Genomic DNA, 25747 nt, shown 5'->3' on the forward strand with positions numbered 1-25747 from the left:
TTCCTACACATATACACAAAGGCAAAGCCAGTGGCCATTCAGTTTTCCAAGTGGAAAAACTGGTCATCATGACTGGAGTTGAAAGTGTTAATAGATGAGCGCAATGTAACAGCTCTGCTGAGACAAAAAAATATTGCAATCCACCCAAAATCTCTTTTTTGGTCCAAGAGAGAATTATTTCCTCCATCAATTGGCTATTCAGATCAAAGTACCTTTGCAAATGATACTTTGTCCTAATTATGAGATTGTCACCATTCTCCTACATTCTATGACTTCAAAATCCAAGCACCCAGGTAGAGGCAGTGATTTTGAATGGAAATTATAGCTCAGCAACAAGAAACTCTCTTGAGTAAAAGGACAATCTTTTTTATTTTTCTAAAAAGGTTTCATTTCAGTCACACTGCTTCTCACTTGAAATTTAGTTTCTATTCAGAATTATGGTGCATACATTGTTGTTCTTTGGGGAATCTTTTAAAATAGTATTTATTTTCCTTTGGTTTAGGGCTATTTGGCTTCTCTCTTCTCTTCTATTTGTTTCTTATAGTGTGGATGACAAGTTAAATAACAGAAGAGCCATAAAATGTGTCCCCAAAACTATGCTAGCTATGGAATAAACACTAGTGTTTCAAGTGCAGTAATTCTTAAACCTTATATATTCCCCAAATTCAGTCTTTCTGTGTGGTCTATTCCCCTAATTAAGTCACTAAAATGGTTATTCCCCAGATTAATCACTGAAGGTAGTAGGGAAAAGAAGGCATGAAAAAGGCAAATACTGTTTTATTTGGGGTTACCTTCAAATATGATTACATTCTTAAGGCAAACTATTAGGTGGTGAGGACATGAGTGGGAGGAAGGAGGACAGTCTGGGGGCTGTGGGTAGACCCCATGGCCCTTCCACCACTCTTCCCAAGCAAGAGAATGATGAGTGTCAGCCTTGCTGATGTCCCCTGGTGGGGTTCTCCTCATCTGTAGCATAGCGATTGGCTGTTGTATTAGCAAGTCTATTTCTCTATCTCAAATAAGCAAATACTAATAATTAGTGACCAAAGTTCATACAAGATTTTCTTTATTTTACAATTCCGAGCAGATTGAAGCCCATTGCTGAACTCCCTTGCATTCAAGTACAGTTTCTTGAATGGAAGAGAAATGCGTATGCAGCCTTACAGCTGGGGTCTGCATATTCACTGCACATAACCCGCAGCCTAGCTTATGCATGTCACAGCCAAGAGATGTGTCTTGATGTGTGCCAACCGCAACACAAGTTGCAAATCAATCATGCATATTTCTAATATACAGTCTATCTTTGTTTTAGCCACACCCATGCATCTCCTAGCTTGTCAGTAACCTCTTGCCCATCCAGCCCTGCAGTTGGATCATAGCCCTGGCCCAGAAATTATACAGAACACAGAAAATATCTGTCATCTTGTGATCGCATCTACTATAGACTAGCCCCAACATCTGCCCCACAAATATTCTTTCCCAAATCTAGAGATTTGGAAATTTGATGGATAGGTTTTTATTTAATACTAAGGATACCCATGGCCTTACTAACACTGATTTCTCTTGTTCCTCATCGAGTCCTGAGAACATCACTGACTTCTGAAATAAAAATAAGCATCAGCAACCTGTATCAGGATGGAAAACTATGACTTGTGTTCAAGATAATAAAAAACTTCTCTCGAGGTCAAAATAAAAGTAATGCCATTTTGGTTTCCTGAAGTTTCTCCCTCCGAAATTACCAAATTGAACAAGATTTCAGATTTTTCTCAGTAATAACATTCAACAGATGCGACTATTTGAACAATGCTGTTTCACTATTATACTTATGATCTTTCATATCCAATTATTGATGCCCTTCAGTTATAGCCTCCTTCAAGACATCACCTAAATTACCACACGACAATACTACAGATAAAGATGATCAGGCGATGTTCTTTATAGATTTCATAAATATCTTCTCCCATTCTGTCGCTTGTCTTTTGGTTTTGTTGACTGTTTCTTTTGCTGTGCAAAAGCTTTTTATCTTGATAAGGTCCCAATAGTTCATTTTTGCCCTTGCTTCCCTTGCCTTTGGCAATGTTTCTAGGAAGAAGTTGCTGCGGCTGAGGTCGAAGAGGTTGCTGCCTGTGTTCTCTTAAACTCAACACCCAAAGAACAAATGATCCAATCAAGAAATGGGCAGAAGACATGAACAGACATTTTTCCAAAGAAGACATCCAAACGGCCAACAGACACATGGAAAAGTGCTCAACATCACTCGGCATCAGGGAAATCCAAATCAAAACCTCAATGAGATACCACCTCACACCAGTCAGAATGGCTAAAATTAACAAGTCAGGAAATGACAGATGTTGGCGGGGATGTGGAGAAAGTGGAACCGTCCTACACTGTTGGTGGGAATGCAAGCTGGTGCAGCCACTCTGGAAAACAGTATGGAGGTTCTTCAAAAAGTTGAAAATAGAGCTACCATACGATCCAGCAATTGCACTACTGGGTATTCACCCCAAAGATACAAATGTAGGGATCTGAAGGGGTATGTGCACCCCGATGTTTATAGCAGCAATGTCCACAATAGCCAAACTGTGGAAAGAGCCAAGATGTCCATCGAAAGATGAATGGATAAAGAAGATGTGGTACATATACAAAGGAATATTATGCAGCCATCAAAAAGAAGGAAATCTTGCCATTTGCAACGATGTGGATGGAACTGGAGGGTATTATGCTGAGCGAAATAAGTCAATCAGAGGAAGACATGTATCATATGACCTCACTGATATGAGGAATTCTTAATCTCAGGAAACAAACTGAGGGTTGCTGGAGTGGTGGGGGGTGGGAGGGATGGGGTGGCTGGGTGACAGACATTGGGGAGGGTATGTGCTATGGTGAGCACTGTGAAGTGTGCAAGACTGTTGAATCACAGATCTGTACCTCTGAAGCAAATAATACTATTATATGTTAAAAAAATAAAGAAGAAGAAGAAGATAACAGGAGGGGAAGAATGAAGGGGGGGAAATCGGAGGGGGAGACAAACCATGAGAAACGATGGACTCTGAAAAACAAACTGAGGGTTCTAGAGCGGAGGGGGGTGGGAGGATGGGTTAGCCTGGTGATGGGTATTAAAGAGGGCACGTTCTGCATGTCATACGCAAACAATGAATCATGGAACACTACATTCAAAAACGAATGAGGTAATGTATGGTGATTAACATAATAAAAAATATATTAAAAAAAAGATGATCAGGTGACATAGCAATTTCTATGACCATCACGTAATATCATACTTGAAATTCGACATTTTATTATAAAATGTTGACATTACATCATATTTTGAGAACCCCTGAAATGAAAAGCCACCCTTGTTATGGAAGTCAAGAATTAAAAAAAAAAAAAAAAAAATTACTCCCAAATAGCTTGATATACCCACTCTGCATATAAAACTAGTATGGTTTAATTTTTAGCAATATTAACTACAAGTTAAATTAAAACATTGTTTTGGCTGCTTATACGGACCAAGTACCAAGTCAGATATAATAAATATGAAGCCCTTTGTCACTGGCTGAATCCTAATGCTTCCTACTTCAAGTCTCCTGTAACATACGAACTAACTTATCTCTAAGCTATTCATGCACATATCTTCCAACCAGTAAAAATGTTTCTAGTAAACAAGTAAAAATAGGTATCTTATGATTTTTGTATCCTGTACAAGGCCAGTCATAATGCCTTTGCCATAGATTTTAACTGGAAAATATTTGTTGGATTATGAATTTTAAAAAGCCATTTTTTTAAGATTTTATTTATTTATTTGACAGAGAGAGACACACAGAAAGAGGGAACACAAGCAGGGGGAGTGGCAGAGGGAGAGGGAGAAGGAGGCTTCCTGCCGAGCAGGGAGCCCAGTGCAGGGCTCAATCCCAGGGCCCTGGGACCATGACCCGAGCCGAAGGCAGACACCCAACTGACTGAGCCACCCAGGCACCCCGCAACCCATTTTTTAAAAAGCACATCCATTTCTTCAAATGGAAAGAGGAAATGACAGTTTTTTATAGGTATGATTTTACAGTTGGGCAAATAAACAGATCTCCTACAATTAACTAAGAAAGGAGCTCTCAAATATTTGATCTGAGCGTAAGTAATTCTCTCCTGATGCAAACCACACATCAGGTTTTTCATATAACTGATAAATATGATGGAAAGCCCACTTGTGATGTCAGAGGCATCCGGCCCAGCTTCTACAGTGAATCACGGGTCCTGGGTCCATGGGTCCTCCCAACCCCCCACCACTTGTGCTTTCTCTCTCTCACTCACTCTCTCTCTCTTTCCCTCAAATAAATAAAAAATCTTTAAAAAAATAAAAATAAAAAGCTTTTGTAAGAAAAGGGAAGTTCTGTATTATATAAGCTTTTCCCCTTCTGAGTTGGGAAGGTGCAGAAGGGAGGGACAGCCAAGATCGGATTCCACTTCCTAAGAAAGACAGCAAGCCAGCCCATTCTAGCTGGAAGGACTGTCCCTTCTCCTTACTTCTAATCGCAGGAGCTACTTGTATCATTTGTTTAACCCTTTGCTGTGGTTACACACTCATCTACCCAGCTGTGCATAAAGGTACAGACTGTATCTGTACTTTAGATCTTCCTCTCTGTCTTTACAGCTACTTAATTTTGTGGGTAGGTAGGAAAGAATGTCAGACCTTTAAAAATTCAACTCTTGCTGCTTTCATTTCTTAGTTTACAATAAAACATACATTCTCCTGCTCCTTAAAATATTTATATTTTAAATATTTTATTAAATATTGAACACATTTATGAAGTATTTTAATATTTAAATAATTAAGACTTTTAAAAAAGATTTTATTTATTTGAGAGAGAGCCAGTGAGAGAGCACAGGCAGCAGGGGAGCAGCAGAGGGAGAGGGAGAAGCAGGCTTCCTGCTGAGCAGGGAGCCCGATGTGGGGCTCGATCCCAGGACCCTGGGATCACGACCTGAGCCAAAGGCAGACGCTTAACTGACTGAGCTACCCAGGCGCCCTTAATTAAAACATTTTTAAAGTACATGCCTAGAATGTTAGCCACCCTGGAGATAAATATGGCAGCCCAAAGAGAGAGAGAAAATTTATTGCCTAAACTTTTCACAATCATATGTTATTTTCAGGCTATCCGTCAATATCAGGTGTTTTGCCATCTTACTCCTTATGACTCAGAAAAATTATAAGCTCAACTGGTCGAGCATATTTGTTTGGGTTTATAATTTTATCTTTCCCCTGTCTCTTTTACTAGGTCTTAAGTTGCAGTGACAAGGAACTGGTTGCATCTTCAGTTGGGAGGTGTGGAAAAAGCCCGTGATTTGAGGCTGACTCATCTGGATGGCCTCAGCAAGTGGCTAACCTCTCTGAGTCTAATTTTCTCAACTAAAAAATGGCAAAGTGACCTGTGGTAAGGACTCCCAAAAGTACAGGTCAAGTGTCTTCCACCTAGAGGGTGCTCAACATACAGTAGCTATCTTGTTATTTCTGTACTTTTTTTAAAATGCTATTAACAGTGCTTAAAACCACAGCTTTACATATTCCAAAAATTTTATTCCCTGGGTGAAGGGAAGAAAACACTCGAATGTCTAATGTGGTCCTAATTTTTCTACAAGTATCAGCAAAGAATCATAGTGGTCATGTAAAATCATTCATTTCTTTGGTATTTAAGAAAGACTTCACCAGAGATAAAGGAGAACAGACTGAGACGTTATACTGGACCATCACCAAATATGTATTACCAAAATATACTCTGGTTCCCATGCTCTATATTACCCATAACAGAAAAGGCACATGAAGAAATCTAAGGATGGAAGAGCTACATTTCTTTATGACCTTCTTTGAAAGATAAACTCCTTGGGGAAATACAATTTATTCAGATTATCAAGACCCTGCTGTGCAAATCTACAGTCTGGGAGCAGACTATGGAGATCAAAAAATATTTACTTTATTCTGTTGGGTACAAAAGCTTTTAATGAATGCATAATTAAGGCAAAAAAGTGTAGCCAGCTTAGAAATTCCTCTGCTGAGCCAGGCCATTAATATCCAAGGCACCATACCCAGTTGTGAGCCTACCTGTTTCCTATTTGGATTACAACCTAGTTCTAAATCAAGGTATTACGTGACCATAGGACCTGGTGCTGCAGGGAAAAAGGATACTCCAGGAGTCAAGGAAGCAGCACGAAGGGCTTTGTTATGGGTGTGCGGGGGGAAGGGCTGGCCCTTTGGAACATGTTGAAACAAATATAACCAAATAAACAAAACCCAAACATTTTAATAGCCTTGGGATGAATCATGTAGGAAAAAAAATTAGCATGGATATCATGTATGCGAAGGGATCTGTGAGTTTTCTCTATAATATTTTACATCAGGGTCAATGGGGTAAAGTTAATTTTTATGAGAGAAAAAATGAGCAATTCATTGACAATGCAGCCCAGATTACTTGTGATATGATAAAATACCGCAAAAGCAGATATTTTTTATCTGGTATGCCTTATTTTTATCTCTGCATAAATATACAGAGGGATAGAAGTATATTTGTATATAAACATTAACATGTATCTGGACAACTATATGCAACCATATATTCTTATATTTATATAAATATCTATGTGATACATTTTGATTCAACGAAAACAAAGTATTAGCAGCAATTGAAAAAACTACAAGGGAAAAAAACCTCAACGTGCTCTAATTCTTGGAGTCTTTGAAGCCCTATTTAAATATATTTGTGGTGTATAACAGAGGAATTCCACAATTAGGTTACCAATACATTTTCATAATCAGTTGTATGCATAATATCCAACGCTCATGAATAATTTTATATTGTTCCTTGGGAAAGTCTGTAGTAAGCTGGAAATCCAGGAAGGAAGCACAGAGACATGGCCACATCAACAACTAATAATTCCAGCCCGCATCACCATGTGCTACAAAATGTTACTGCAAATTTTCCTAAAGCTGGCTCAGCACATCAAGCAATTACCACTGAATTATGGACTAGAGAGGAACTTAATGTAACATACTTTTCTTTCTTTAATTGAAAATAGTCTATCTGGGCAAGTAGGGCTTTACAATGAAAATTTCAGTAACAATCAACTTTTTTTGAAGAACAGCATAGAAGTAATTATGATCTATTTCCTTACTTAGTTCTGGTACACAAAATCAGAGTGGTGAAAGTTAGCTCAATTCTGCAGACTTTTGACAATCTGCCAGTTATCCACATAGACTTGGTCATTATTATCCATAAAAATGAGGACTGGAAGGTTTTTTATTGTTTGTTTGTTTCAAATCTGCACTGTTTTGGGACTTTTTATATTTTGGATGCTGTGAAGGATACATAACATCGATATTTTATAAGTACAAACTAGGACCGGTTTGAATTTATCTAAATATGACGATGCTTTTGAAATCCAAAGAGCAGCAATTTACTGGGCACGTAATTGATGTGACATGGTGCAACAGCTTCTAAAGCAGTGGTTCTCAAACTGTGGTCCCAGACCGGTAACATCACATTCAGTTGGGAACTTGTTAGAACGCAGATTCTCAGTCTCCCTGCCAGACCTCCTGAATCGGAAACTCTGGTGGTGGGGCCAGGAGTCCGTTTTAACCAGCCATTCAGGTGGTTCCACATATGGCCAAGTTTAAGAATCACTAATACATAGTATGCATTTGAGCATTTGAGTAAAGAAAGGAATGATTCTACATATGTAATAACTCATACATATATATGTATGTATGTATGTAATATGTAGATACGCATATTCTTGCAGCAAAACTAATTCCTAGTCCCTCATCCCAGCCTTGGAAGTGAGCAAACATTATACTGAAGGTATGGGGCTGATGCCAGAGTACCTAGAACTGAATTAATGATACAGACAAGCAATCATTTTCCCAGTACCTGAGCACACATCCCTCAATGTGGGAAAAGGCCAGAAACGGCTCTAAAGGACATTTGTGGATAGAGAATGAGAAAGGGCTGAGGGAGAAGTTTAGGAAGGAAAGACAGCTGGAGGGAGGTAGGCATGTGAATAGCAGTTTCCTAGTAAGGAATAATTTACATTTTTCTTCTTTTAAACAAATGCACTGCTTTCATTTTCCCTAGTCAGGAGATCTCAGGACACCATGCAACTACACTATAGGATGTTCCTATCACAGGGAGCTTTCACGGCCCATGTGGAAGAATTGCAAATAAACATGGGTTTTTAAGCTGCTACTGTGCACTAATCTAGAAATGAAGGATTTTTTCCATTTTTTTTCTTGGATTCTATATATGAGAAAGGGGCAAGATGTTTTATTTACAGGAAGGGCAGGAGAAACAATAAAACAAAACCGCCTAGCTACAAAGCATTAATACCAATGTAATGTGCTGCTTTTAAAGCATCGATTTTATTATTTATTAAAGTACAATTTCAGCGTGCCGTTTTCACAATTCAGAGGCAGGGAGAAAGCTGATGGTTCATTTAAATTATTTGCAACTTCTTTTTTCCTAAAACAATGCATGCCCTTCTACAAAATCAAAGAGAAGTGGGCTGAGAGAAAAAATACCTTTTACAGAATGGTGATTATTTTCAAAATTTTCAGGAACAGACTTGTCCAATATCTTGTCAATTGAAGATAGGTAGTAAAGTTGTGACATTTCCAGGAATGAAGGAAGATAAGAGTGAGGGAAACAGGTAGGAAGATAACAGTAGAACTACTAGAGGAATTCACAAGTGAAGCATTCCATTCTATTGGTTCTGGTTTCTGGGGTGCCTACTGCAGGTAGGATACTTTGTATGCATTATCTCATTGAGTCCTCCAACATCCCAAGAGGTAGATTGTATATTGGATACCATATCTATATTTTACAGATGAGGAGTGGGGGCAAAACAGTTAAGTAGCTTGCCCAAGGTCACATAACTCTGGGACATGAACTTATATCATGGGGAGGTAGATAAGTAAATCAACACAGACAATACGGTGTGATCAGCACGCTGGAAGACTACTCATAATGAATGAAAAGGAGAGAAATTTGACTCAACTAGGTGGATTGACCAGGCAACTCTGGAAAAGGAGATAACATATGAGCAAAGTACTTAAAGAGGAATTCATAAGGTGACAAAACGAAGGAAGAATAATCCATGGAGAAAGAGGCTTCATAAAAAGAGTTTAAGGTACAGAGAAATGCATGAAGTTCATAATGACTGGCATCGCACATGGGTAGTAAATTGTTTAAAACAAGAAAAGGCTAAAGAGACAGGAAGTTTCATAATAAAGATGGGACCTGTGTGTCAAATTAGGAGGAATAAACCTTATCCTAAGGCTGTGATGAACCACTGACTAATAAATGATTTTATGCACAACTGCGACATAATCAGGTTATTTTTTTTTTACAAATCAACTTACAAATCAATCAAACAGAAGTTTGAAGGAGGTACCAGAGTGCAGCAAGAGTAAAGGCAGGTTTGTTGGGTAGCAGGAAGTTTCTTTAGTCCAAGAAATAATGAAAGTTCAAATTAAGATACCAATACTAGTAAATGAAAGAGAAAGAATGAGAGAGATTTAAAATTAAGCAGGTTCACACAAAAACCTGGTGAATGTCCATAGCAGCTTTATTCATAATTGCCTAAACTTGGAAGCAACCAAGGAGTCTTTCAGTAGGTGAAGGGATAAATAAACTGAGGTACATCCAGGTAATGGAATATTATTCAGTGATAAAAAGAAATGAGCTATCAGAGCGCCTGGGTGGCTCAGTCAGTTAAACATCAGACTCTTGGTTTCTGCTGAGGTCATGATGTCAGGGTCCTGAGATCAAGCCCCACGGTGGGCTCCATGTTTAGTGCAGGGTCTGCTTGAAATTCTTTCCCCCTCCCAATTCCTTCCCCTCTACTCCTCCCCTCACTTATGCTCCCTCTCTCTAAAATAAATAAATAAATAAATAAATAAATAAATAAATAAATAAATAAATAAATAAAATCTTTAAAAAAAAAGAAAGAAATGAGCTATCAAGTCACGAAAAGCCACAGAGAACATTTAAATGCATATTAGTAAGCAAAAAAAGCCAATCTGAAAAAGCTACATTCTGTATGATTCCAACTATACAACATTTTGGGAAAGGCAAAACTATATAGACAGTAAAAAGATCAGTGGTTTCCAGGGGTGGAGGTGGGGAAGGGAGGGATGAATAAGCAGAGTACAGAAAAATTTTAGGGGAGTAAGACTACTCTGCATGATACTATAACGGCAGATACATTTCATTATACGTGTGTCCAGACCCATAGAATGGATAACACCAAGAGTGAACCATATAATGGAAACAGAGAACTCTGGGGGATAGTGACGTACCAATGTAGGTTCATCAATGATAGCAAATGTACCACTTTGGTGGGGGATGTTGATAATGAGGGCGGTTATGCATATGTGGGGGCAGAGGTATTAACAGGAAATGTCTGTATCTTCCTCTCAATTTTGTTGGAAACCTAAAACTGCTCTAAAAAAGTGTGTTTAAGAAAATTAAAGAGGTGGAGTTGGTGACAGCATCTGTGGGGCACAAGGACATGGATGATTTTAGGATGACTCCTGGGTCTCTGGCTTGGGTTCACACTCAAAAAGCTCATGTGCCCTGGCATATCCAAGAGGAAATGCTGATTAGGCAGTTAGCCCAGAGATGATAAAACATGCTGCTCTTGGGTACAGTAAGAATAGAACACATTAGGGAGACAAGAAAGAAAAAGAACAGGGCCCTTGGGTGGCTCGGTTGTTAAGCATCTGTCTTCGGCTCAGGTCGTGATCTTTGGATCCTGGGATCAAGCCCCGCATCGGGCTCCCTGCTCCGCGGGAAGCCTGCTTCTCCCTCTCCCACTCCCCCTGCTTGTGTTCCCTCTCTCGCTGTGTCTCTCTGTCAAATAAATAAAAATCTTAAAAAAAAAAAAAAAGAACAAGGTTGGAAACCTATTGAGTAACCAGGAGATAGGGATCCAGCTCGGGTTTTAGGAAAATAAATTGTTTTGTGGGCCATAAAAGTAACTTAGATTGTGCAGCAAGGTATTGATTATCATTAGATAACAGGCAGGGGGCACAGCTGAGCTGTTGCAGGAATGTGCCAGAAAGATAATCCAGACGTGACTGATGTCAGTGATAACGAAGATTTCAAAAACAAGGCATCTTTAACAGCTATTTAAGAAGCTAACCTAATAAAATTTAGTAGGATTCATGGAGCTGTGTAAGATTATACCAAGGTTTCCGGTTTGGGTTACTGTAAGGATGATAGGTCCCTAACAAAGACAAGGAGGAGAAGCAGGTGTGTGAAACTGGGTACAGAGGAATAGGAAGCGCGTGTGGGAGGCCAGGTGCAAATGTTCGCTGAGCACAGAGGTCTGGCGCTCAGGAGAGGAGACTGCAATAGAGTAGCCCTCCGCATGTGGATGAAAGAGAGCGGTGGTAAGCAAAGCGTACCAGCGTGGAGCCACTGTGCCCAGAGGGAGAGTCAAGGAGCTGCTCAAAGGAGAGCTTATATAGGATCTGAATGAAAAGAAGAATTAGGAGAGAGTCTTGAGAAAAGAAAACTGTAGCAGAGAGTGGAGCTCCCAGTGTGGAAATGCTGGAGAGCGGTCACATTAAGACACCACGAGGGGCCCACTGTGTTTGATAATTAGGCGGCTTTGGGACCTTTGTTGGACAGCTGTTGAGGAGTAATGAGGCAGAGGACTGAGTTCAATAGGATTGAAGAATGAATGGAAGATAAGGAAGTGCAGGCCCTGATCACAGTTTGGTAGTGAATGGAAGAGGGTTGTGATTACTGAGAGAGGAAGAAAAGTTTCTCCCATCTTATTGATCCTATTTTGAAAACGAAAGGAAGGAGTCAGTGGAGAAGGGGACATTGAAACCATAGGAAACACAGAAGGTACCTGATAGAGTAAGGAGCAGAAAGGCTGTTTAGCCTTAGAGAAAAGGGCAGACGCTTAACTATGGGTAGGAAGATCTGCAGGTGGAGGGTGGGTGGATGACTATCTCAAACGAAACCTAGATTTTCTTGTAATGTCCCTAATTTCCAAGTATTAAAAATAGATTGACATTAAATGAGATTGATATTTGTTTGCTTTGTGCATTGATTCTGAACTCTGGCATTAATAAAACATTGGAAATACTTTAGAGAAAAATATGCTGGAAGTAATTTTAATTAATTAATTATTTTAAAGATTTTATTTATTTATTTGAGAGAGAGAAAGCACGAGCAGGGGCAGAGGGAGAAGCAGGCTCCCAGCTGAGCAGGAAGCCAGGGGTGCGGGGCTGGATCCCAGGACACCGGCCCAGCTAGCGATAGTTAACTTAGAAAAAAAATTACTAGCATTAGAAAAATCCTTCAAGACAATCTTTTTTTCTCGTTAAAAACTGACAAACAAGGATGACAGAGTCAACCTCAGATTATCCACATAATAAATTAAAATGCCAAAATGACTTCCCTCGCCAGCCAGCATGCCTCTGGGCTGTTACTGCTGACATCCTTTGGTATGGACTTAGGGAATAAAAGTCAACCTAATAGCATATGAAAAAATTAACTAGGATCCTAAAATGGCTACTAAAAGACATTAGGATATACATTAAAGCCAAATATAAATGATATTTGGCAAATATGATATTCTGTGCCAGACAGCAAACACTCTCAATTAGAACAAATAATCAGTAGTTAGCTATTATTAACTGGGACTGATACATTTCCACCCTTTCTGATCATTTTCACTGATTTAAAAAATATTCAGAAGATGAAACCATTTGTTATATATTTTCCAAACTTTGTACTCCAACTTTCTCCAAATACAAGAGTATCAGCTCTGGTGAACAATGAAGCAGCATGTGGTTGGTGTATTTGATTAGGGGCATATTAAATATATATGTTGATACAATCATCTGTCTTATCTAATGTGGAAAAAAATAGCTCAGTGTTGGAGAAAAATGAGCGTGAGTTCTAACTTCTTCTCAACCTATTCAGAACACCCACTGTATATTACGTACTTAGGAGATACTGTTAATTTAATAATTATTTAATTAATAATTAAAATTATAATAATACATTGTTTGGAAGAGATAACCTTCTATAAGTCATTGTAGTATCACTTAGTTAAAAAATGACAACCCTATTATAATACTGTAAAATATGCAAGATCCTCCGTGCCAAATGCAATCCCCACAGAAAGTATTTTCAGCTTGTGAAAATGTGTTCAATGAGTAAAACTAACGAAAGGCTGACTTATTAATATATTTTCCTCTCATAATATAAAGTTTTCAATATTGAACAGGCAGGACAAAATTACTGAATGGGATGCACATTCGTTCCCTCGATACATACTGCAGTGAACTGAGCTGTGTCCCTCCAAAATTCCTGTGTTGAGGCTCTAAGTCTCCATGTGACGGTATTTGAAGATGTGGCCTTTGGGAGGGAAGTTAGAAGAGTGGATGAGGGTGGGGCTCACGTGACAGGATTAGAGTCCGTGAAGAGACACCAGCGAGCCTGCTGTCTCTGTGCCATGCAAGGACACAGCAAGGAGGCCATCCCGCAAGCTGGGAAGAGGGCTCTCACCAGAACCTGACTTGGGACTTGCAGCGTCCAGCACTGTGAGAAATAAATGTCTTTTGTTTAAATCACCCAGCCTGGGGCACTTTGGTATGGCCGCCCAAGCTGACAAATACACATACTGGGCTCAGTATGAAAGATGAGAAGGGAAGGAAGACACGCGCAGGAGTTAGGCCTGGTAGCGGCCTTCGAGAACCCTGCCGTACACTGAGGTCAGTAAGACATTCTCCAAGCACATCGACCCAGGAGGAAATGGATGCAAAAAAGCAGTTGGATACTTGCAGCTTCTGGAAAGCCATTTCAAGGATCTGGTGTTTCTCAAAATTGGAAGTGGAAGAAATATATTCTTAGAAAAAGAACAGTAAAATCGCCAATCATGGAACAAAATATCCAGAATTCTTCCTACTACCCTCATGAAAGAATAACATTCTTTAAGCCTTTGTACCTTCACTGAAGAGAGAAAAATGACTAATTCTCACAGTAGCCCATTTAGTGTAAAACTAAATGAAGACAAGGGATGACTAATATGCATCAGTCACAGAGGACGGAGATTTAGGGCGGGAAGACGCTGGCTCCCTCCCACTCCGGTACGTTCTCAGCTTCGGAATGATTCAGAGTAAGAATTTTGGCTTTGCTTTACTAGATGATCCAAAGGTGCACACCATAAGCAGAACAACGCCTGCAATCTGGTGAAATGATCTTTTACACTTAGAGAAGCAGGAAATAAAAAAATGAAAAAAATAATAAAACAAATGCTCCTCTGTTTTCCTTGCGGTGATAAAACGCTCTACCTAGAGTGCGCATGTCCCTTCCCTCTCCCGTCACAGCAGCACGTCTCCTCTTTCAGGTCACGTCTTTCACATAAAAGTGCTAAACTAATGCTGCTTAATGACAAATTAATGTCCATGAATAAAAAATACACCTCTAATAGCACAGAGTAATTTGCCATTACAATATCATCATTGGACATGCCCCTGGTTTAATACGATGTATTTAATTCATAACCTAATGAGTGATATATAAAAAGAGGGAGATGAACCCTGCAATTACATTTATGTGAGTCTGTCACCTTATTTGTAAAACCTTAGAGTCATTTACATTCAAATTAGAACAAATGAGTGATTTCACAAAGTGCAGTGATAAATGACCACAGCAGCCCAAGACAAAACTGTATTTCCTGTGAACACATTAACAGTTTCCTATTATTTGTTAAAAATTACAGTGCATATTGCCCAGTGTGGTGTGAATAATGACTTTTTTACTGATTAGGTCAGAAGACTAATATGTAGCAAAATAAATAATTTTTCTTTTCATTTTTTCTGATTTTTTGCTTTAACTACTTAATTCTGGTGGATTCATACTGCCACCTGCTGCCTAGGAAGAGATACTGCGTGTTCTTTCCATAGGAGTTTAGTCACCACTTGCGCGGCCTTATTTAGAAAGTGTACATGACCGTTCTTTTTTGTCAATATATTTAAATTGCATATCATACTAAAGGATGATTTGGCAAACAAACAAAAACCACTTGCTAATTAAACAATAGGATATACTATTTGCTATCTGGGAGAAGTGGTATAAAATGTAAAGTTTTTTTTTTTTTTTTGAAAGCTAACTACAAAAAAAGACATTTTCAGCAAAGCGTGTATCTCCTAATGCATCACTTTCAAAGCATACGACACAAAGTCCAGTGGCCAGCTCCACTCATCTTGTGACAGGTGCATCAGCAGAGGAGGGAGTGGGGGAGGGTGTGTGTGTGTATGTGATGTTTTCCCAACTCCTGCTCCTTGGTACAATCTGAAGGGGACTGAGAGGTTCTGCCTGCCACCTAGCCTTCTCCCCTAATGTGGCAAGTCCCGGAATGAAAGGTCACCTTAGAGGCCAGAGCGCAGTGGGCTAGGAAAGGCACTAAGGCTGCAGAGGAGGCTGGGGAGGAACAAGCATGGCCTCAAAGATGAGGCTAAGGATGCTCCAGAATGGTCATCAGGGGAGCTCATCGGTATTTCCATTGGATCAACAGCCTAGTTCTGAACTTAAGTTTCCCCATCTGTAAAAAGGAAAGAATACTCACCTGCTTTAAGGGGTTCCTTAGCAGAGGGAAAATGAGAATCACTGTCCAAAACGCTTGGTATGGAGAGGCCCTCGACAAATGCTATTTCCCTACCCTGAGAAAGATAACGAAGGCTCTGGGGACTATGGTTTGGCATGGAGAAAGGCTAGAAACAAGCAGACCCCTCAGGAGGATATGAGGAACTCACTACAATCTATAGCCAGTAGCGATGAGAGCCCCCCAAAAGGGTAAGAGCATTAGCGATGAAGAAAAGGATCAGGTCTGAGAGGTATTTGGGATGTAGAATCAACTCAGCTTGGTAACTGATTGGATACGACCTGTGCTGAGAATCCGTGTGTTCACAAGGGCCTGGCATCCAGAGGGCCGGGGGACTAAAAATGAATAGGGTGAAGGTTCCACAGCATAGGAGGCTAATTCAATGGCTATCCTCACTAACAGAGGGGCACTGCTCCTGCAGTTTGAGGCCCCTGCTCTCAGCAGCCTCCCCGAGGAAAGGCAAGAAAAAGGAGAGCATACAGTGGCCTCAAGGTGTCCCTTCCCTTTGCTGGGGGGCACCAGCATTTACACCTGTGCAGAGGAGTTTCAAGCCAAGGTAATAGCTGATGGCCCAGAGACTCAGAGAGTGTCAACCCAGGGGTTCTCCTCAGCTATGATTGAGCGCCAGAGGACCATAGGAGGTATCAGAGCAGAGGTCCACCTTTTACAACTCTGGAAGAAAACCAAAGAAAGGGTGGTAATTTGATAATAACAAACAGGACCAGACATCTTAGCAGGGGAGAATGGCTTCACAAACTCCTATGTGGACAAAGTACTGAACAAGAATGGAAAATATGCTAGCCTTGATTGATAGAGAACAACTTTTTATTCATTTATTTATTTTTTTTTACTTTTTAATTTTGTTTAAGATTTTATTTGAGAGAAAGAGTGAGTGAGAGAGAGAACACACAAGCAGAGGCAGAGGCAGAGGGAGAAGCAGACTCCCCTGCTGAGCAGGGAGCCTGACTCGGGGCTCAACCCCAGGACCCTGAGATCATGACCTGAGCTGAAATCAAGAGTCAGACACCCAACTGACTGAGCCACCCAGGCGCCCTGATAGGGCATTTCTAAGTATATTTTAAGCACTAAAGATTTTTCATTTTAACAAAACACATTTTTATATAACCAATAAAATGGTCCCATATAAAATTAAGAATCAGGTCAGCAATAATACCAAAACACTGTAAACAGATATGGTTATAAGACTATATCAAAATATAAAAGCAGACCAACCCAGTTTGGAAATCTTACAATCCTAAAAAAGAGAGGAAGGGAATGTATTTTCAAAAGACAGACATAATGAAGATTTCTACATACACATGGCTTGATTCTCTTATAGTCAAAGTTTTCTTCCCCAATTTGGACATCTTGCAACATTGCGGATAAAAAGGAAAAATAAAGTTCCATGGAAGAACAAAATGAAAACGTTGGAGAAAAGAAAGTGAAAATTTCAACCACTGATCAAGTAGGCTAATAATAAGCAAACTGTCCACAAAATATATCTGTATGCAGGCTACATTTTTTCTTCAACAAAATAATGAACTGCAAAAATTAAGTTCCAAAGTGCACAAGTCACTTGGTATCTCAACAAATTCATCTGACGGGATAGGGGAAAATACCCATGAACTTCTGATGTTCATCTGCAATTCTTGTTTATAGAAATTATAGGTGTAGGTAAACACACACACACACACACACACACACACACACATACACACCTGTATATACACACCATTTTAACATGAATCACAATAATGAGCACTATAATCAAACTTTTGGCAACATACATCATTGAATATTACCTGCCATGGAAAAAGTGAATCAGGTGATGATGCTGAAGGCTCAAGTTGCAATATTTGATGTAAAAATGTCAAATAAAAGTAATTTCAATTTCACAAGTCAAACACACACCTCTTAAGTCTTGTAACCTTTGTTATTTCCATTTGCTACTTGCAGAAAGGGATTAAAAACAGCTCTCCCATACCACCCAACAATACTGAGGGGAAAACAAAGGAAAATCAGATGATAATAGTTAAACATTTACTATTAGATTAAATGCACAGAGATAATGATAAAACTTTCATATACTGTGTTTGAACTGCTCCTCAGGTGAATGTGGCTGACACTCCTCATACTATCTCGCAGGGAAGCATTGGTTCTTATTTTCCAAGGTTGCCAGGAAGACGAAATAAGATGATACATGAGAAAGAGCTTGAGGAACGACCTATTGAGTGACAGAGGTCAATAATATGGCTGTATTCAGAATTAGAGAAAATGACTAGTAAGAAAATAAAATAATGGGGCAGGAAAACAAATAGGATTTTTATACTTACTAATATGTCATATGCACAAGGATAGTAAAATTAAATTGTATGGATTTGTCATTGTTAAAAATGTATTTTCACTGTTGTTATAATGTTGTAACAAATATAAGTAAAAAGTCATGCCAGTGGAGGAAGTAAGAGGCTCCCAATACAGGGAATCGGTACTTAACTCCTTAAAATAAAAGCCTTACAGCCATACTGTCTGCCTAAGATGTCCTGTTTCTTCCTAATGAAACAAAAAGGTTTTATCCAAGAAGAAAAAATTGTCTTCGGAATCAGAGAGGCCTATCACTCACTAGCTCTATCACCTCAAGCAAGCTGGGTATCTTTTAAATCTCTGACTTTTCACCTATAAAAATGTGCAAAGATGTTAGGAGGACTGACCGTGAAACATCGGTGCTCAGAGGATGGGCGTTTTCTCTTCCTCCCCCTCCCAGAGCCCTTCCTGGTCATCCCAGAAAACCAGGGGAAGAAAGCACAGATCACTTACCCCCTTTTCAGCACTTTTTGCCTGAAAAGTTCATGTGGTACTTCATTATATATGACTTTGTGATATATTAGCTACTGTTGCTGAAATCTTCAGTGACTATCCAACTTTTTTGTGCATTTGGGATTGTTATTCCTGCAGCCAGACAACATTGCTTCAAATGAAGACCCTTCCCAGTGTTATCTTCTGGGGCCCCAGCAATAAACCAGGAGTGTGGTCAGTGAGTTACTCTGCCCCCCAGGGCAGCGAGGACCTGGGGTGGGCAGGGAGGTTGGGGGTCCTGGGACAGGACAGGAGAGCTGCAGCTGCCCCCTTGGGAGCCTCACGGCCCATGTCCTGGCGAGATTCTACCATCACAAGCCACATTGCCCCTACTTCCATTTTTCCTGTCTAGGCACAGGTCGGGGAGCAGCAGGTACAGCTAATGACCGCAGGGCGAAGGGATAGGAAGGGGTCAGTAGCAGGACGCAAGCTCACATACCTGGATGAGATAGTGGGAACATAAATTGAGAAGCTCCAACAGCTGTAGGTGACTGCCAGCAGCTAGCACATCCTGGATCACACCTGGCTCCAACAAAATCTGTTTTGTTTTTTAATAAAAAGAAAACTATCAGTGACTCAAAAATTAATGTTTAATATGCAAATCCACCACATTTAAGTTGCTGCTTAACTTATGAGATGTGACTTAATACTGTACTTTATTATGGAAGTCCGTTCTTTTTTTTTCTGTTCTGATGGAGCTGTGGCCCTCACTCAAATAGCTGAGTTGTCACTTCCAGAACTCACTTCCTGCGTGTAAGGCTCTGCACTTAACCACTTATTTTTTGCAGGGGGACATGAACATTTGCAAAGAACGATATAATAGTCTCCAAATTCTGCGTGTGATGGAAGTAATCTTAGAAAATCCAGAAGAACCAGATTTTAGTTTTTTAAAGTATATTTCACAATTTTGTAGATCACAGAAACAGCATGGTTAGCAGACACTTTAGGAAAAGGGGGCTTATGTTTCCCCTTTCAATAGGAGACCAGAGGTGGCCACTACGCCATTTTATTTGTAAGTCCTACAACAGTAAACTTCACCACAAACTTTGGTTTTTCTTTTTCTCCATCTCAGATTCTCCACTCCCTTCTATTTCAAATGGAAGATGTAGAAAAAGCATTTTCAGACTACAAGGACATCAAGAGAAGTGGAGCATCTCAAATACACCAGTCATATCAGTTGTGCATTTTTTTCTGGTGAAGTCCAACTTTGTGCCTACGGTTGCCAGCTCCTGAGCTGCCAAACGGGGCTGCAGAAAAACACACAACCACGCTGATTGGATTCCCTCTACATGCATGACTGCCAGGCACAGGGAGGCCTTCAGGGATGCTCTGCTGTCCCAACCCAGGGCAAAGCCCAGTGGTTCCCAAAGTCCAGTCTCAGGACCAGAAGCAGCAGCATCACCTGGGAATCTGTCACATTTGCAAATTCTTGGATGTCTCCCCAGACCTAAATAAATCAGAAACTTTCAGGGTGAGGCCCAGCAACGAGTGTTATAACAAGGCCCCTGGTGGTTCTGGTGCACAGGGAAGCCTGAGAAACCCTGGTGTGATCAATTCACTCTACTTCTTCCCTCATACTCCTTTCTCCTCAAGCTTCCCCCTCCTCCTTTCTCTCCTTACTCTAACCCCATGATCTTCCAAAGCCTCCCACCACCAAATCTACCAAGCCACCTACCCATATTTCTATCAGTACATTTGGTTTTACCCAACACTCCATTTGTGCCAGAGATCTGAACCCTTCCGCCAGCAATTGTCCCCTTGCTTCCCACAGTGTTATCTGTTTGTTCTCTTTCTCCTCTTGATAACTCCCATCAGCATAAAAATATTCCTTGATAGCTCCTATCTTAAGAAATGAAAATCCCCTCCCTTGACCCCAGAGCTCCTTCCACGCCCTCCTTCACAGCAAAGTTCCTCAGGAAAGTTGTCCACATAAAACACCACTATTTGCTCTACTCTGTTCTCCCTGGAACCCACTCCTGTTGAGTTTTGTTCTTAATGTTCCTCTAAAAATGTCCTCATCAAGGCCACCAATGACCTCCAAATCCAATGGCCAAATCCAATAGCCATGTCTCAACATTTAATCTTACTCAAGCCAACAGCAGTTAGCAAAGTCGATGTCCCTCTACTGGAACAATCTCTTCCCTTGCCTCTGTGATAGCACTCCCTCTCATGGCTTCTTCTACTTCACTAACCACTCCCTCTCCATCTCCTTCCCAACTGGTAAGCTTTGGGGACATCCAGAACTCAGTCCCCAGATCTCTCCTTTCCTCTCTCCGCTCATTCCATTGATGATCTCATGCAATCCCATGACTTTAAAACTACCTATACTACTCATTACACTCGGGGTTTTTTTCTTTAGCCCCAACCTCACCTTTGAACTCCAGACTTTTATTTCCAACTGCCTATCTCCACTTGGATATCTAATGGGCAGCTCAAACTGAACATGCCCCAAACTGATCTCTTGATCCTCTCTACCAACCACCAAACCTGCTCTTACCCCAATCCTACCATCTCAGCAAACAGCAACTGCCGGTTATTGAGGCTACAACCCCAGTCAATTCCTGTCTCCTCTCATTTTCCTTATACCTCACATCAGCAATCATCAGCAACCCCTATTGGCTCTATCTTCCAAATAGTTCCAGAATCCAATCATCACTCAGTACTACCGCCATCACTATCATTCTTGTTTACGCCACAGTCTTCCTAGAATTGCCTCCTAACCTGTCTAACTGCTTCCTCCTTCACCCCCTCATAGTGTTTTTAATAATACAAATCAAAATGATCTTTTAAATGCATCAATGAAATTATGTCACTCCTTATGCAGACCTCTCCAGGGACTTTGTATCTCATTGAAAAGAAATCCAATCTTCACTATAACATAAAAGTTTCTGTGAATACCCTGACACCTTCGTGTCTACAACTAGCTGCTATTTTCTCTGCCTGGGTCACTCTTCCTCAAGATACCAGCATGGCTCACTCATTCATGTCCTCTGCTCAAACTGCTGCTCAGATATCCTCTTACCTGAGAGGCCTTGTCTGGCCATCCTCGGTAAAACAGTACCTCCCTCCCCATCACCCTCATTCCCTATCTCCTTTCTTTGCTTTATTCTTCCTAGTACTTACCACCTCTGACATCGTACATATTTATTTATGTGATTATTTTCTGCTTCTCCACCCACAGGATAGAAGATTCAGGAGGGCAGGGACTTGGCCTATCCTATACCCCCAGCATGCAGAATAATGCCCAACACATAGTTTTCACTCCATATTGATGAATTGATTTTAATAAATTATTGGTGAATTAATTTATCTCTAGATGGATTTTTTAAATTCAGAATTACTTTGATTAGTATAACATAAGAGGAAAGGGATTATAAATTATATATATATTTTTCAAGATTTTTATTTATTTATTTGTCAGAGAGAGCACACAAGCAGGGGGAGTGGCAGGCAGAGGGAGAAGCAGGCTCCCCGCTGAGCAGGGAGCCCAATGCAGGGCTGGATCCCAGGACCCCGGGATCATGACCTGAGCCAAAGGCACATGATGCTTAACCTACTGAGCCACCCAGGTGCCCCTACAGAAATTATATTCCGAACTACTAACAAAATGAAAAAGCTAAACACGTGTGGCAAAAATACCAACACTCATCTCATTCGCAAAATTCTTTATAGCTCCTTTCCCATCTAGTCAGAACGAGAAACCTGAATTTCTCTGGCTCCTCAAGGAGAGAGGCTTTGACTGACATTCAGGAAATTACTGCAGCTCCCTTCACAGAAGCAAGGATGTAGTATATTTTTGCGGAAGAGGCTTGGCCTAAGGCACAGAACAGGGACGCGATGGATTAGAAAGGATAGTCTGAGCCTTTAAATCCTGTCAGTTGCGCTTATTTCACACAACTGGCATTCACGATAACCTCTAAGGCTCAGTAATGCCAAACACAAAGACAGATATCACAGACAAAGAAGATGAATACTCCAGAGCATGTGTAACACGTCCGGGAGGCTCACTCCGGGAAAGCCTCGCAGGAGATACCCAGACCGGGATTGTTTTTGCCTTTGTTTCTTGTTTTTGTTCTGTAGTTTTTTCTTCTCTCATTATAACATAAGTTTTTCTAGAAGATGCTTTGGCGCAGGAAATCCCTAAGTGCACTGAAAGGACACAGTTTGGAAAGAAAAAAAGAGAGAGAGAGGGAGGGAGAGACAAAGGGAGAGAGAAACCTAACAAACAAAAAGCAAACCATACCAGGAAAGCTGGGTCTCACTTATGGAGACAGAACGAGTGTTGGCAAAGGCCTGCTTGCACTGGAGTCTTTCAAATTGAGCTTTGTTATCTTCGGTGACTGGTTGTTCTAATATATTCTTCCAGAGACTTTGTGTTTGGGCAGGAATACAAAGAAAAGTTTGATCTCCTCAGTTTCCAGTACGGTGAATGCACCCATCACCCGCCTGGAAGAACTGGCCGAAAACAGCCTTCTGCAAAAGGAAGGGATCGCAAACTCACCTGTTTGCCGAGGACAACTAAGGTGGCTAAGTTTAAGTGCTACAAAGCACATGCTGGTTACATTTAGGCCTTTCAGAATCATGTACCCATCAGCATCTAGTCCGGCACTCTGAGCAGGACAGATGGGAGGAAGGGTCACTGAGGACCACTGATGGGAAGGGCCGCGTCACTCACCTGCTTGGGTGGAAGCAGAGCTGGGGCTTCTTCAGATTGGACGAAGGAATTTTGATGCAGTCTTGGGGGGCGGGGTGTGAATGCCTCTTGTTGACAGGTCATGTGGATGGAATATTTTCTCCCTGTCATCCACTCACACCTGACCTCTGGAGGGCAGAATACAGGACGCTGATTTGGAAAGAGGGGAGCCGGACAGTGCCGGCTGGGGAGGTGACGATCTCATTCTGGAACCTCTCCAGCAGTTGGTGGCAAGCTAGGTCACATGAACTAAGGTCCACATCTGGCTCCTACCCTAGATGCTGAGACTCAGCCCTCGTTTTGATCAAATGGGGATAAGAACTCATTAGCGGCTATGGTCAGGGCGACATGGGTGGTTTGACAAACTTTTAATAGAAGTGAAAGCCACAGCTGCAGCAGAGGGTGGTAGTCTCTAAAGATACCAGTGAGAGTTCTTACCTCAGCATTCAGTCATGAGGTTGGTCCAATTGGCCCCCTGCCTGGAAGGAGGCACTCTTGAAAACTCAGTCCAGATGTGTCCCCCGGCCACTAATCTAAGCAGCGTTGGAAGCGGAGAGCTGAATTTGCACAATCTCTAATGAAAGCCCTCCAAACTAGAATGAGATTGGGACTCCTGGTCCCAATAACCTCAGGCAGGACATGGGGCCAGAAAACTGAAAGAGGAGAGTGGAGGCTGAGGTGAGATTCTGCACAAGGCATGATGAGATGGGCGATCCCCCTCAACCCAGACTCACCCAGCCGGGCTCTGGGAGGGCGGGGTCAGCCTGACGCAGCACACAATCCCCAGGGGGTCCCGGAGTGTCCTTCTTCACTCCTCCTCCCACATCACCAAGCATCCACCCTCTTAATTCTGTCTTCTTGTTCTTTTTCTCCTCTTTATTTTCTCTCTTTTACCATGCTTCTTGGATTAGCTACTGGTAGGGACTGCCTTTAATAACCATGGCAAGTCTCGGTGTGACCTTTTATTGCCCTCTCTTTTTTTGAGAGAGAGAGAGAGAGAGAGAGAGAAGAAGAGGGAGAGAAAGAGAAGAGAGAGAATCTTAAGCAGGCTTCACACCCAGCTTGGAGCCTGACGCGGGGCTCAATCTAATGACCCTGAGATCATGACCCAAGCCAAAATCAAGAGTCAGATGCTTAACGGACTGAACCACCCAGATGCCCCTCAGTGTGACCTTTTTTCCCGCCTTATGAACAGATGTATTGGCATCTTCAGGAAATTTTGTATCTTGGTTCTTCAAAGCTTTCTTCTTCATTTTTTCCTTCGGAGACTTTTAAGTCACTTACTTCTAGATGTGTAGATGGGGTAGCCTGAAGGAGTTGAGCATGTGAAAGCCAGACAATTAAGATCTCCACCAAACATATAACTGTGCACACAGGAGCATAAGGCCTCTGGCTAGCATTGCTACAACTGCAAATTAGATGGGCTTAATACGACTGATAAGAATAAATGAGCACATTTTTCTTGCTTTCATGCTTTGTTTCTTTGTTTTTTTTTCCTGTATAGTATAGTGAAATGGCAAATTATTACAATTTTGAATGTCTAAATCATCACATAAATTGAATACAACAATGCAAATAACTTTCAAATGATCAAATATTTAAGACACATAAATAAAATCATTTATATAAAGCTTTTCAAGAGACTTCTTATAGACAGAATATGAATCATAAGATCTAGCTATGAGAAACTGCCATCAATTTAGATTTTGTTTCAAAGCCGTTAGACTAAGGATTTCCTACCCACCAGGGGGCGCCTATGTTTAAAGCAAAATTATTTTCTAACTTACTCCAGTATTGTAGCTCTATCGCTGACACCTTAAGTTTATTTTTGAGAACGAACAAAATAATTCAAGTAAGGATAATAAAACATATGAATTCTACTTTCTAAATGTCTCTATTATTTGGGGAAATGTTCATAAATTTTTGTTGAAGTGCTCCCTCTGAGCAATACTGTTTAGAATTCAGTAGCTCTCCATAAACCATGCCTCCCCAATTTCCGGATATAGCTCAAAATTTGTGTCCTTGTATTCAGAAACTATCATGATATGGTCACAACCTACTTTTTTAAAAAAATGTTTTTTATTTATTTGAGAGAGAGAGAGAGATCACCAGCAGGGGGGAAGGGCTGAGGGAGAAGCAGACACCGGCACTGAGCAGGGAGCCCGATGCGAGACTCACTCCCAGGACCCTGGGATCATGACTCAAGCTGAAGGCAGGTGCTTAACCGACTGAGCCACCCAGGCGCCCACACAACGTACTTTTTAAAACGTATTTCCAATCCCACTGCTCTCCACCCTGAAGCAGTACTCTTTTCTCCTTGAATGCCCTCCTGACTTCTTCAGTCTCCCTATTTCAAAATCCTATTCATTCAAGATGTAACTTGTTCATTACCTATACAAAGCTTTGCAAGGTCTTCCCTCACCCTAACCTCCACCTGGATTAATCTCCTGGACTCCCAACTACCACAGATGCATAGTGAACTAAGTCCATGGGATCTAGGTCACACTGCCTGATTTCAAATCCTGGCTCCAA

At 40.9% G+C, this 25747-nt stretch overlaps 1 protein-coding gene across 1 annotated transcript in view; it reads right to left on the minus strand.

The window, feature by feature from the left end:
* Positions 1 to 25747, minus strand: part of KLHL32 (kelch like family member 32) — a 246632-nt gene that overhangs the window by 105579 nt on the left and 115306 nt on the right. The window contains exon 5 of the mRNA XM_028104188.2: positions 18962 to 19060. Within this exon, the coding sequence (XP_027959989.1) occupies positions 18962 to 19060 (99 nt within the window). The remainder of the gene's footprint in view (positions 1 to 18961; positions 19061 to 25747) is intronic.

The sequence above is a fragment of the Eumetopias jubatus genome, unplaced genomic scaffold (assembly GCF_037043125.1).
Source record: "Eumetopias jubatus isolate StellerSeaLion01/CBP00866 unplaced genomic scaffold, mEumJub1_p1.0 scaffold_6, whole genome shotgun sequence".
NCBI lineage: Eukaryota > Metazoa > Chordata > Mammalia > Carnivora > Otariidae > Eumetopias > Eumetopias jubatus.